General features: G+C 35.9%; 1 protein-coding gene across 3 annotated transcripts in view; it reads left to right on the top strand.

Moving 5' to 3' along the window:
• TTC27 (tetratricopeptide repeat domain 27) overlaps nt 1-13003 on the top strand; it is a 112065-nt gene that overhangs the window by 56075 nt on the left and 42987 nt on the right. For all 3 annotated transcript variants that reach the window (XM_058802118.1, XM_058802119.1, XM_058802120.1), the window contains one exon: nt 2227-2340. In XM_058802118.1, coding sequence (XP_058658101.1) covers nt 2227-2340 — 114 coding nt within the window. The remainder of the gene's footprint in view (nt 1-2226; nt 2341-13003) is intronic.

Consider the following 13003-nt stretch of genomic DNA (forward strand, 5'->3'; position numbering starts at 1 on the left):
TTTGTATCAATAAAATTGTTGGAAAAATTCAATTTTTCTTCTGTAATTTTACAGCAGATATACCTTTCATTTTATTTCATGAATACCTTTAAAAAGCAGGATTGTTATTCAAAATACGACTCGTCATTGCTCCTGCAAAGGAGCGAAATGTAATTATCTCTGCTTGTATTCCACCCTTTTTCTCTTCAGATTTCCTCCCTCCCTGTTTGACTTTATGCACAGCTCATGCAGCATGCTTGCTTAAATCACTGCTTAGGTGGTGGTGTGGGAGGTGCATGCAGAGAGAGGGGAGGCTCTCCTGGGCTGCCGGTTCTCCTGCAGAGCTGGATGCTGTGGACCAGAAACTTTGTGCTCTGCCCTTCGTGGGCCACTTGCTTGAAGCAGTGAAAGAACAAGGACTCTGCTGCTGGACAAGGACAGCAATCAGACCTGAAAATATCTTTAGGAGTGTTATTAGCCAAGACTTTTACTTGTCATTGTTCTTTTGCAAAGTTAATACTGATGTCTACCACTAGGTAGCACAGAAAAAAATCTCTTGTAAGTAAAAAATTAAATAGTATGACACAATAATAATAGTGGAGAAAATAGGGAAAAGGGTGACCTTCCCCACAAAATAAGCTTTTAAGGTAAAAGAAACATTGTTCAAGTGTTTGCCCAAGCAATTCCTTAAGGCGTTTGATTTAGCAAGCTACCTGGTATGGCTACTAAAAAATAAACTCAGACACCGATGTCCTGTGCTAGGAATGCCTTGCTTGTGTTTGTCTTAAGATGAAACTAAAATAGGTGTTTGAAGTTTGATGAAACAGAGGAGAGATACCTCTCAGAACTAGGACATCCAGCAGTTACCAGATTTGGTGATTATAGTTTGTAAAAGGGCACTTGACAATCTACAGAATAGAGAATGTTGTGATTGTGTTCCCTTAATTAATTCCAGATCTTGAGAACATAGAGGACAGTATAGAAGCCTTTGGGTGCCTCTTAATCTAAGACTGAGGAAAAGTCCTGAAAGAGTCAGTGCAGAGATTCTTGCTCACAAAGGGTAGGATTAGTTGAGTGATTGGTTGTTGCACAACAGGCAAGCCTTCACACTGCCTTCATTTTTGCTTTTCTTGTTGCCTCTCTTCCTATTGTAGTTTTGTTTGGAGGATATTTTTTTAGATTGTTTCTTTCTGCCTCCTTTCTTTTGAAATCATTAGGGAAAACAAAACCAGATTACAACATGACAGAAATTTGTCAGACATTAAACACAAACCATGAGCAAATTATGCTTTTTAATGCTTTGGGAGATCTCTGAGAGGAAAGAATAAAACCACTGGAGCTTTTTCTCCACTCTTCAAATATCTATAGACAAATATATTTTCTCAGAGAAGATGGATCATATTTGCAGTGTCAATAAAATTAGCAAGGGAGCTTTCCTGCTGTCTCACTTTTCAGAAATGGTATATTCTGTCTAAAATCATACTGGAAAGAGTCCAGGCAGTCTGTAAATTATTAAGAGATACCAGAATTGTATTGGCTGCATGTCTTCTATTGGACTTTCCTGAAAATCAGTGGTTGGAGACTGGCACTAAGTTCCTGGCATCAGTGCAGTGTGTTCTAAGCGATAACTTAAAATTATTTTTTGAAAACTGCTTGCATAGGTTATTCCATAGTCCCTATACATCTACTAAAGGCAAAAATTCTTCCTATCATTCTCAAGTCATGGCAAGTTCTAGATTAAATAACGTTCTTCAGGTTCTTAGCAAATTTAACATTTTTCATGTGGAAATGCTCTTAACCTGGGCATCAGGGCACCTTGCATACGAGAAGAGGCCAAGAGAGAGTTGGATTTGTTCAGCCTTGAGAAATAGGATCCCTGCAGCTGCCTATAGCTACCCAGTGTGCAGGTGTGGAAAAGGCTGAGCCAGTCAGCGCAGGATCAATTCTTCATTTTTCCTTTGATTCTAAGTAGCCATTTTAATTTCTGCAGTTTGGCCTATGCACCATATGGGTACATGTAAAACAAAGCACAGCATAGCTGAGAATGAGGAAGTGGTTTTGAAGGCCACTTTTTACATTGAAAATAGATTAAGGTAATTTGTGTAGCCCTCAGTTCATGAAATAAGTCCTCCAGCCACATATTTGACTTTCAGAATAGAAAACAACATTCATGCTTGAGACCACCTTAAAAAATTTTACTGTCTTCAATGTCTTTAAGTAATGACAAAATGTTCTTATTGTCTGCAGTGCTTGCTCTCCCAGCCAAAGTTCTGGGCCATTCAGACATCAGCCTTACTCCTTCGGACCAAACTGGAGAAAGGAAGCACTCGCAGGATGGAACGGGCAATGAAGCAGACTCAGGTAAGACTTCTGAGCTGCCTTATTCTAATGTATGTGTATAAATATAGAGTGTACATATATATATATAATCAAATTCAAATAGGCAGGAGTTAGGAGATTTTGCAGTTCCTCCCTGCAAACTGTACGAGATAATTTTCTAATTATGTCTCTAAATTAGATGCATAAACCACAAATCCTTCTGTGTCTGCTAGTCTTGCGATAAGCTTATATGTACAGGTAATGAATCATCACTTTCAACAACATGACAAGTTTTGGAAGACTGAAATTAAAATCTATTTTTGTACCTGTAGTTTCTGACTTAGGATCTGAAGAGTACATGTAGATGTTCTTGAACATCAAGCTGCTTTTGCTATCAAATTTTTCAATATTTTTTTTCTCAAGTAAATCAGCTCTGTAAAGCACTGAAACTTTTAAATAGTCATTGGTATTGTGAGAACAAGAAAACACATTCATGAATAATGCGGCAATTTCTGTTTACCATTTTGATGTGATAGTTGGTGATTAGTATTTTTATTGCAAGTTTGAGGCAGTGATTATTTAAATAATCTCAGTCCAAACAAAAAGAAGATTGTTATTCCAATACAAAAAAAGAAATGTTAAAATTCTGAAATGTTCCATCTAGTAGATTTATTTAATTTTTTTTCAAAAGAAGGGTCTATAGGCTTTGTCAAGATTTTTTTAGATTCTTTTTTTTCTTCATATTACAGTTTTGTTAGCCCTTTGTCATCTTTATATAGCTAAGTCTTGTTGTCACACGTGAACAGCAGGCACTTGTCTGTGTCCATCACACTCCTGCTTGCTAAAACAGACAGGAATGTAAAAAATTATCATTATGGTGCTATGTATTTAAATCCTGAAAAGCTGATGTTTCCTTTAAAATCATTATGATGTATGAGTCTTTGAAGGAGGGCATTTTGGATGTGCTGCTGCATTTTTCTTTTGCTGATGAAGACATGGAGTTGCTGTAGAGGAATTTCCTGTGGTCATTCATTAGGAGACTGTCAGAGAAGCCAGGATTCCAAATCTGGGAGATGTAGAATCTGACAGCACTTGGGAAGTGATCTCAGGATCCTTGATGCCCTAAGCCATAAAACAGTTGGAGTGCCTCCAACATTTTTGTCTAGCTCGATTAAACCTGAGTACTGGAAATTGTTATGTTAGACAGTTTGACAGTCTCATGACAGAAGCCTTCATGAAGGGGTTCTCTTACCAAGTACATTTGTCTGACTTCTTGTGCTGCAACTGCAGTAATGCAAAGGATTTGATTAGCATGGGCTGTGACATTTTGGGAGATGACCCCACAGTAGACAGAGATTCTGTGGTTTTAAGTATTTCCTTTAATCTTAATGCATTTATGTTTTCTTCCATTAAGCATTCTTGTCATGTGGATATAATTGCGTATTTGTATGTATTTGTGCTTGATAGTAACAAGCTCAGTTTCCAAAAATAGTTAAAAGTTGTTTAATGATTTATATGTGCTAAATTAATCAAATAACTTGAATAACTTTCCAGCTAAGGTTTTCATTCCTGAGTTCCATCAGGATCATAATTTTTTAAATATCAGTGTTTCTAACAGTGCTAAGAAGGAATCGGAGAAGATACCATGAATGGTGTTATTTTCATACGTAGCATAAGTAATTTTTGATCTATCATCTTCATGAAGACACTATGCTGGTGTATAATTTTCATTTAGATGCCAAAGAACGAGTGACTTCTACAGCTATTTATCAGTAGAAAATGGATTTCGAACCCACAGAATTTTCATACAAATTGATTTCATGGGTTCTCGTTTTGCCAGTTCATTATTTACTAGTTCAGAGTGCTGTAGAAAGATTAATTATGCTAGATTAAGGGAGGAGGTGTAAATGCGATTCTTTGCAATATCAGTCTTTTAAAGGGATTATAAAAATTCTTATAGAACAGCTTGAATAAGACGTGGTAAACCTTCTACATTCCTTTAGGGTTGTCTGAAAAGTGCATGAGCCTTTATAGGCTGTAGCTTAGTGATGCTGGGACTCTTCTGTCTTATTCTACTCTAATTTTTCTTCCTTTCCCCATTTCCACCCTCACCTGCTCCTGTGCTGCGTCTGCAGCTGATAAACATATTTTTAAATGAATATTGCTTAGTAGGCATATGCTGCTTTTCAGCCCTTAAACAAACTTGGCTACATTGTTGGTTTGTAAGAGAAAGCATTTTTCAACTACCTTTTAGGCCCTACCATTGTAGGACTGGCTATGTCTTGTTTACATTATTTTAATTACTTGAAAATATTTGATTGCAGCTCTTTTTGAAATGAGGGCATATTGGTTAAAAATTACTGCCAACCTCCAAATATTAAATATATCCCTTCTTTATAACAAACAGTTTTCATAAATTTAAGGGTTTTTTCCTAATAGGAAAACTTCAAGAGGAATTGGAATGATCATTTTCAAAACCTTTTTCTGATTATTTTAGAAATCTGAACAACTAATAATGCAGTCCTTGGAATGATTTTTGAAATTATCATTCTGGGTACTCTGGAATGTGCTTCAGCTAGTAGCTAGTGAGGAGGAGATACTTTTTCTGGATACTGCGGATTTTCTCTGTCCAGTTTTTGCTTAAATGGGGTTTGGATCTGCAAAACTAAGGTTAAAGATTTCTAAAGCCAGTAATTCTTTCAACCATTTTTCTCAGAAAAGGAAGCAGCATTTGAAAGCAAAACCAGTTATTTTACATTCCACTGGAATATTTAGTCATGACTGTATAACATACAGAGAAATGCAGGTGAAGGTACTGCCAACTAAAATGTGTCTCTGGATGCAGTATGATATTTTTTAAGGTTGTCTGATTGTTTTTCTTCCATTTGGGTGAATGTTCAGGAGAAGTGAGAAGTATTAGGTTGGAAAGAAAAATGGGAGGGAGAAAACAGGAACAAATGGGGGTAGGTTTTTGATAAAACCAGAAACCTGCTATTGCTCTATCAGTTGGGGGATCTTTACCTACCTTTTATTGTAAGAAAGTAAATCAGAAACTGTTAATAGTGGAAGATGGGTTGAACTAAGCTGTTAAGCCACAAATTACTGCTGAAAGTGCAGTCAGAGCTCAAATAACAGGATGGGAAAGAAAAAAATGGATTTTTTGCCTAGAAGCTAGGCAAAAATGGGAAAAGTGAGGGATGATCTAAAAAAAACACCAAAGGAAAAAAAAACCACCCACAACCAAACCAGTTCAAAACACATAGAGTATCATCCCACTGTAGCTTCTTGATATATGAAATAGGTTTACTCTTCCATTTCAGTGAATTTGAAAGTATGAAGCAAAATGAATTAAAATGGTGGGCTAGAAACATCATTTATTTAGTGCTGTATTATGCCAGCAGTGAAAGAGGTGAAGCTGCCATGTGCCTGGTACTCCAGCAGCCTGCTCAGGTTTATCCTACCTGGGATATCCCAGGTGTATCCTACCCTAACCTGACTGCCTACACTGGCTACCTCTACCTTTGCAGCTTTTGTCAGCTTGCTATGGGCCCCTTTTCTGCCTGGGTTTTCTGCTGCTGGTTACACCTGGTGACAGCATGCCTGCAAGCTGGTGGCTTGGCTTTCCTAGCACGTCGTACAGCATACGCAGGATTTCATACACTTCCCTCCTGCTTGCTTTTCTTGGCAGTAAAGGAATATGCCTGTTGGGGCAGAGAAATGTGTCTTGAAAAGGGTGTTTTAATAAGACTTCAGGAGAGCTGGGAGCAGACTAGCAATATTATAGGCTAATCATTATGCCTAAGATTGAAAGGTCACATGGGATCTTGTTTTATATCCTTAGTCATACATAGATGTATGTGGTTGGGAATTCTGTCAACTGCCCTTTAATTTGCACTTAAATAATACTTCAGAGTGTCATTTTCGCCAGCAACTAATGTTTTCTGTGTGTATAAAAAAAGGGAATTTTTTTTGTTTAAATTGTTCTTACTAAAGAAGCATGCTAGTTAGTGTTCAGTTCTTTCAAATCTGAAAAATTATGTGCCTCTGTAAAATGGAAAAGCTGATAGAGATTGAACAGAAGGCTGATAGAGATTAACAGAATTGGTGTCTTGAGCTTTATGAGATTGAACACAACTTTGCTGTTTTGTTAATTTCACATTGATAGGCTTTAAATGGTTATGCAAGAAGTTATATCATTTATCATAGAAATATATTCTTTTTATTTTCAAAAGTAAACGGCCACTTCCTTGCCAAATTGCTTGCTCTGCCTTTTTTTTATTTGATGGTGGTTCTACATTGGACAAATTCAGCATTTAAGGGAAGAGTTCAAAAAGGAGAGGGAGCAGTCTTCCTCCCAAAAGGCTCATCTAGACAGGTTTGAAGCAAACATTTTTCCTTATTCTTTTTTTCCTTATTCTTTTGCTTCTCAAGTCATATATCTTCCTGATCAGACCTCTCAAACCACAGTTGGAGTAATAGAGAGAGACATGTAGCATAACCAGGGGAATGACAGCACCTGTATGTTCAGCAAAACTATTAGATCTCTGTACTAGGAGTTCCTGTTTCTGTCTTTAACCCCTTCTTGAATTCTAGGGGTACATTAAATAAGATTTTGATAGTTGCTTTTAGTTGTGGGTGGAATGGAGGAGGGGATTAAGGAGGAGGAAAATTCATTTTAATAAATTTGTTTCACATCATGTTGAAAGTTTTAGTGAAAGTTGTTGGGATCTGGGATGTACTGGAGAGCTGAGGGAGATATAAATCACTTCCTTCAGGAGGGTAATAAATGGATCACAGCCCTCTTCTATCCTGTGGAGATCCTTCACTGATATCCCAATAGTTCTTAACTACTATGAATTGTATTTATTATTAGAACACATGTTCCAAAAAGTGCTTTAGAAGATGAGAAAAGCCAGGTGTCTTATAAAACCAATCCTTAGTGAATTCTATACAAGATCACAAGGTCGCCAGAACACTAGAAATAAACCTTATTACCTCAGAAAGCAATCTCACAAGAGTGACCTCTTGGTGATGGTTATGATTTCAGTCTCAAGGCACACATTTTCAGAACATATTTAATTTTGCTTAAACAGATGACATATTTGACAGAAGATGTTACATGACACAAATGCGTCTGAGGATACACCAAACTCATTAGCATGCTTCAAAATAATTAATGTGGTGGTGCTTCAAAATAATTAATGTGGTGGTGCTTGACTCCTGTTTTTCTTCTCCTGTGTTATTATGGGGGTTGGAAGGGACAGGGAGGAGGGGGAATCAGAGATCCAGTCTGCCAAGAATTACTCAGGAATAACTAAAGTGGTTTTGTACCACTATCAAAAAGACAATATTGAGTAATTTCATTTTCTAGCTAATGATTTCTGCCTAGAAGTTTTCTACTGCACTCTTGGTTTTGCCAGTTTGGGTCAGTGCTATTACTGGTATGGGGGAAAGAATGAAACCGTTCTTTCTGTGCTAAAGTTTCTTCATATTTTCTCAACTATTCTTGACAATTATGTTCAACACCTGAGCTGTTCCACTGTCCAGTGTCAACGCACTTTCTAAAATAAGCCAAAAATATGAAGCCTCCAGTTTTTTCCCAAATGTTTCCCATTGAGCTTTAGTTCTGAAGACTTTTCTCCCCTTAGATTCTCTTCACTCAGTGTTGTGACATTTTGAAAGGTAGTGATAGGACAATCCTTAAGCCATATTGAGCAGTAACACTGCATTTCTTTTATGAAGTGATGACAGGAAGTTGCAAAGAGAAATATGAGCACCAGCACACAACATTTGCATCGCTCCGCCTAAGCTTTGCTCTGGAAGGCATAAATGTTATAAGCTCCACTTCAGCAAATTAAGCAATTAAAATAATTAGTTCCACAGACCAGATGGCATGGAGGAGACACTAATCCTGTCTATTGCTAAATTGAATAGATGAAGACATACAGCTGTTGCTACATTTGAATAGATGAATCTTTACAGTTTTATGGCATAAGTCTCATTACAGACCTGGAGATAGGTACCTCAGGGTGAGCTAACAAATCATATTTTGAAACAGCCCTGTGCTGCTAGACAGTCACACTGTCCAGCATACATGCCAGGTACTACAAACCAGACTCTGCCTTATCTCGAGGTAGTTGTCTGCTTCTCCTACATTGTAATTTAACTTGAATTTGACAGAGATAGTTGTTCTTTCCTTTCTTCATTCTCGTCCTTCCCCTTCAGTGAAAAGCAGAAGACAGAGGTGATGCAAGAGATCTTTGGATCTCTTTTTCAGCGCTGATTACTCTTGTGTCTTCTCCCAGATCAAATTATTTGGGAGCTTTTATAGTAGTGTAACCACAACAGCTTGGAACTTACCACAGGCATACTATTTTGAATCATATGCAGTTCCTCTGTGGGTTTTGCACTCTTTGTGAAGTGTTTTATACCTGCTGTTCACCAGTGCCAGTACAACAAGTGGTTTGGTTTTAAATCCACCCTTCATCAAGTAAACTTTTAAATTTAGCTTTTTCTACAGACTTCAGAGGAAATTCTGCTTACATCTTTTGATAAATCATAAAAGTAACATAGTCAACACGTGGAACAGCTTTTACTTTGGAAACAAAAACATTCAAGAAGGTATACTTGCTTGATAAGCATAATGAAATAACGATAAAATGATATTTCATGTGAGTAACATAAAAAAATAAGTGTAAATGGCATAAAGAAGATAAAATACACCTTGTACTTTTCTGAAGATTTTGTGCTGGAAGTGGAGGCTTAAGCCATTAATAGGTTTTAACATTGAAACCCGTATCCTAAACACTGGCACTCAGTAACTTTGTGTTCAGTATTTGTACAGAAATAACAGTAAGCTCACCGTTTTGAAAGTCAGTAATGCTGTTGTGCTGTTGGGGACCTCATGTTTTGCCAGGCTTCTTTAGGTGGTAGTGTTTGACTACAGCAAAACATTGCCAAGGGCAGTTGCATTGGGGTGCTCTAAATTGCCTGGTACGCTGCTTGGCTCTGGGTTTCAAACAGAAAGGAAATCTTACGTCAGATGGTCATGAATCCAGTTATCTCCTACTCATGACCTTGACGTCTTTTGTGCTAATTTTGATATCAAAATGCTTTGAATTTCATTTGGGATTGTTCGACTCATTTCCTCTTATGTGCTTTTCTTCCCCACCCACTGCAAGAGCCCTATTATAAAGAAATTGAAGCTTTTTTTAGTAAAATGTCTGTGAAGAACTGAAGTGAATATTGTTTCTCAGTTGGCTAGTATTGTTTTCAAAGTGAAATGCATATTTGCAGGACCTGATATAATGAACCAAAACATGCACATTAAGAATCTGCTATGTGACTTGCTTTAGAGAAAATACTGATATACACAGTTCCAGCATGCTAATTAACTCCTGCCCCAGCATGCTTCCTTAAAACTATCAACATCATTTTGCATCTTAGAAGTTCACCTTGAGTTAGGCAAAAACTAAGTACTATTGGTTGTCCAGTGCCTGAAGTTCTTCTGTGTAGATGCCTTACAAATTTTTGGCCTTCTCTTTTTCCTGACATTAAAGTGATTGTATAGGTGAAATAGATACATTTTGTTCAAGAGGTAGTCTCTTCCTCAATAATTTTTAAATTCTAAGTAATTGTGATATGAATAACTTCAGATGTTGAGGTTGCTTAAACATGTAGGGGATATTTAAGGAACAAGCTGAAGTGAATTAATTTGTTTACCTGGAGACAAGGTAATCATGGGTGGGAAATAATGAGTTACCAGAATATAATAAAAAAACATTTGGGAAATGTTGTATAGGCAGTAGCTTTCCAGTCTTTCACCATATAAAATAGAAAAATTAAGCAGTTTTAACTGGTATATCAAAGAATTAGACTGAAAGACCTCTTAGATAAAAGGTCCACTAGAGATAGGCAGTTAAGCAAGCGTTATTTTTCTAAGTGTTTTAAGTGCTTTTTGAAAGAAGTTTAACAAGAAGTGATAAATGATTTTTTTATTATAGACTAAGAAGTGTAGAATAATTGTAAAAAATTGGTAATTTAGTGGAATTGTTAAATGTTGAATGCTTAAATATGTTAATATCTTTATACATTCGATATCTCTATTGATTATACAGGCACCACCTGTAGAACAACAAAGTTTAAAGTCCAAGTGATAATATGGTTATAACTAGGTTAAGAAACAGTGGTCTTTCAATTAATGTTTATATATTTCATTACTAAATGTTTTAAATTACACTTATAATCAGTAATCTCTACTAATATCCAGCAGGACATGTTGTGATGCTGAGGTTAAAGGACAATAGTATGTATGATCTGGTAAAAATTACTAACCAAGTATCTGAAATTGAGAGTGTGTTGAAAGGGCAAACCAGAAGCTACCAGGCAGGTGCAAAGGTGTGTTTTCTTTCATAGCTTAACACCTAATTTATTCAGAATCGAGAAACTCCTTGGAAACTGTTAGGACAAAAAGGTATGTTTTTCATGTTTGTCCTATACAATTAGGACTGAAACCTTACTATATATTAATTTTAATGCACAATCAGAACCCATGCATTTCTAAGATATTTATAAGAAAAGAGAAAATTTGAAATGCAAAACTCATTTTGATAGTTGTCTTTTCGTTACAAGGCATGTAATTTTGTTTAATTTGGATCATTATGTACATTTGTTTTATTTGCTAATCACATTTCCATTTCCATTTAAGAGTTAAAAAATTCTTAAAACAGGGGCAAGTTAACTTATTATTTTAGGACATGAAAAATGCTATTAATCATACTCCAACATTTAAATTTAAAAAACCAAACAGGAATTTTCTACTAAAGATAGAGTTGTCTTAAACATGTTTACATCATTGAAGGACAGTCTGATTCTCACTGCTGATGAAAATTCACCTTTTAAAGGAACAGAAGAAAAGATGCAAATTAAAAAAAAAAAAAAAAACAAATTGGCAAAACCCAGATAAATGAAACAAACAAAACCCCAGCATAATTATATGCTGACCACAATAGTAGTGACGCTTATTAATTCAAAATGCGTAAATTTGTGATAGTTCTCTCTGACTCAGTCATTCTTGACCTTCAATGACACAAATCTGTAGGCTTATTTTGTTTGATTAGGGTAGTACTCTTATTAAAAATATGGAAGCTATTGCATGAAACAGCTTTTAAAAATCAAATTAAGACAGAATTAATTTCGCATTCTTTTCAGTTTTTAACAATTTTCCAGAACAATAAAAATATAAGCAATCAACATATAAAATGCCCTCATTATGATAGTTTTGGAGCTCCAATTCAGTAATGCTAATCAGCTTATTACAAAGAAGAAGTTAAATCAGGTAAATAAATTAAAGCTGTTCTCTGTCCTCTCTGTTTTCTGTGCGGAATCTTGCTGTGCAAAGGCTGCCAAATGTATGAGTTTTTCAATGTAATGAAAGGTGCTGAATGCACTGGTTATTATAGTTCCAGAAGTTCCAGGACCATGGTGAACAGTACTGAAAGACAGAGAATGAATTCAGTCTTTAATTCAGTCATGCATATAGTAGATAGTGCCTTCTTCTTTAATGAAATGAAGATGTACAAAAACAATTGCTGGGAAATAACATTATAACATTGAGGTAAATGTTACTGATAGAAGTGCTTGTGTCTGTGTCTTTTAATATTTTGAAAGTGATCCAGCATTGTTCTGAAAAATTCTTTCATTAGAAGTTATTTTAGTGCTGCTTTACCCTTTGCAAGAAATGAGACTGAAGACTGCTTTTAGTTGTAGAAGTATCAATAGTGAATGAATATGGAAATACTGGTTCTCTAATGTTTGCAAAAGTTGGAATAGGTAATCAGTCAAAGACAACTTAGTAAGTCCCAATAACTAGTGGTCCTTGGTCTTGGCATATATATTCACTCAGAAAAAAAGCCTGAGTGGTCTGTCAGTAGGGCTTTTCTTTTCTCCTGATACAAAATAAATATTTTACTTCCTCGGGTCAGCATACAAGCGGTGATTTTAAGGGAAGCCAATGCATTTATTGCCAAAGGAGATTTTCAGTGGGAAGTCTGATAAAAACTGAAAAGAATTACTCTCAGGTGTTTAGGGGTAAGAAAGTGTTTGTAGAGTCAAATAGGGATAGAGTTTCAGCACAGTACATTGGAAATATTTTACTTTTATTATGGAGGTCAACACCAAGGATAATCAAGGAGAATACTTTGGAAAATTTGTTTCTTGTACACTATTAAGAGTAAGATTTCAGCAGATCAGTTTTCTACAGCAAAACTTTGAAGTATAAGCTGTAGAGATTTGTAATCTTTGACCTAGAGAATATGAATTCACAGAAAGGGGGAAGAAGGAATTTGTAAAAAAGGCCATTACATTTGTGACAAATCCCTGTGAGATAAGGATAGAAATAGGGATGGAAAGTAATGCTTGAGGAAAAGACGAAATAGAAAAGAATGAACTATTGTGTAATCAACAAGGGGAAATGTTATTTTTCTTAGATTTTTAGATTAAATTATTGTACCATTTACAGAAATAAGAACTAGTTTTATGTGAAATTAAGATGCTGATGCATTTAAATGAGTTTGTAACTGTGATGGAGTAGTGGAGATTGAGCACTGCTTTTTCTAAAAGATGTTTCCATTGAAAGAATTTCCATCATGCTGAGGGCTTCACTTTCCGGTAAGTTTCAAGGAGGGGTTGGGTTATTAAAACATCC

This window comes from Ammospiza caudacuta, chromosome 3, assembly GCF_027887145.1.
Source record: "Ammospiza caudacuta isolate bAmmCau1 chromosome 3, bAmmCau1.pri, whole genome shotgun sequence".
Taxonomy (NCBI): Eukaryota; Metazoa; Chordata; class Aves; order Passeriformes; family Passerellidae; genus Ammospiza; species Ammospiza caudacuta.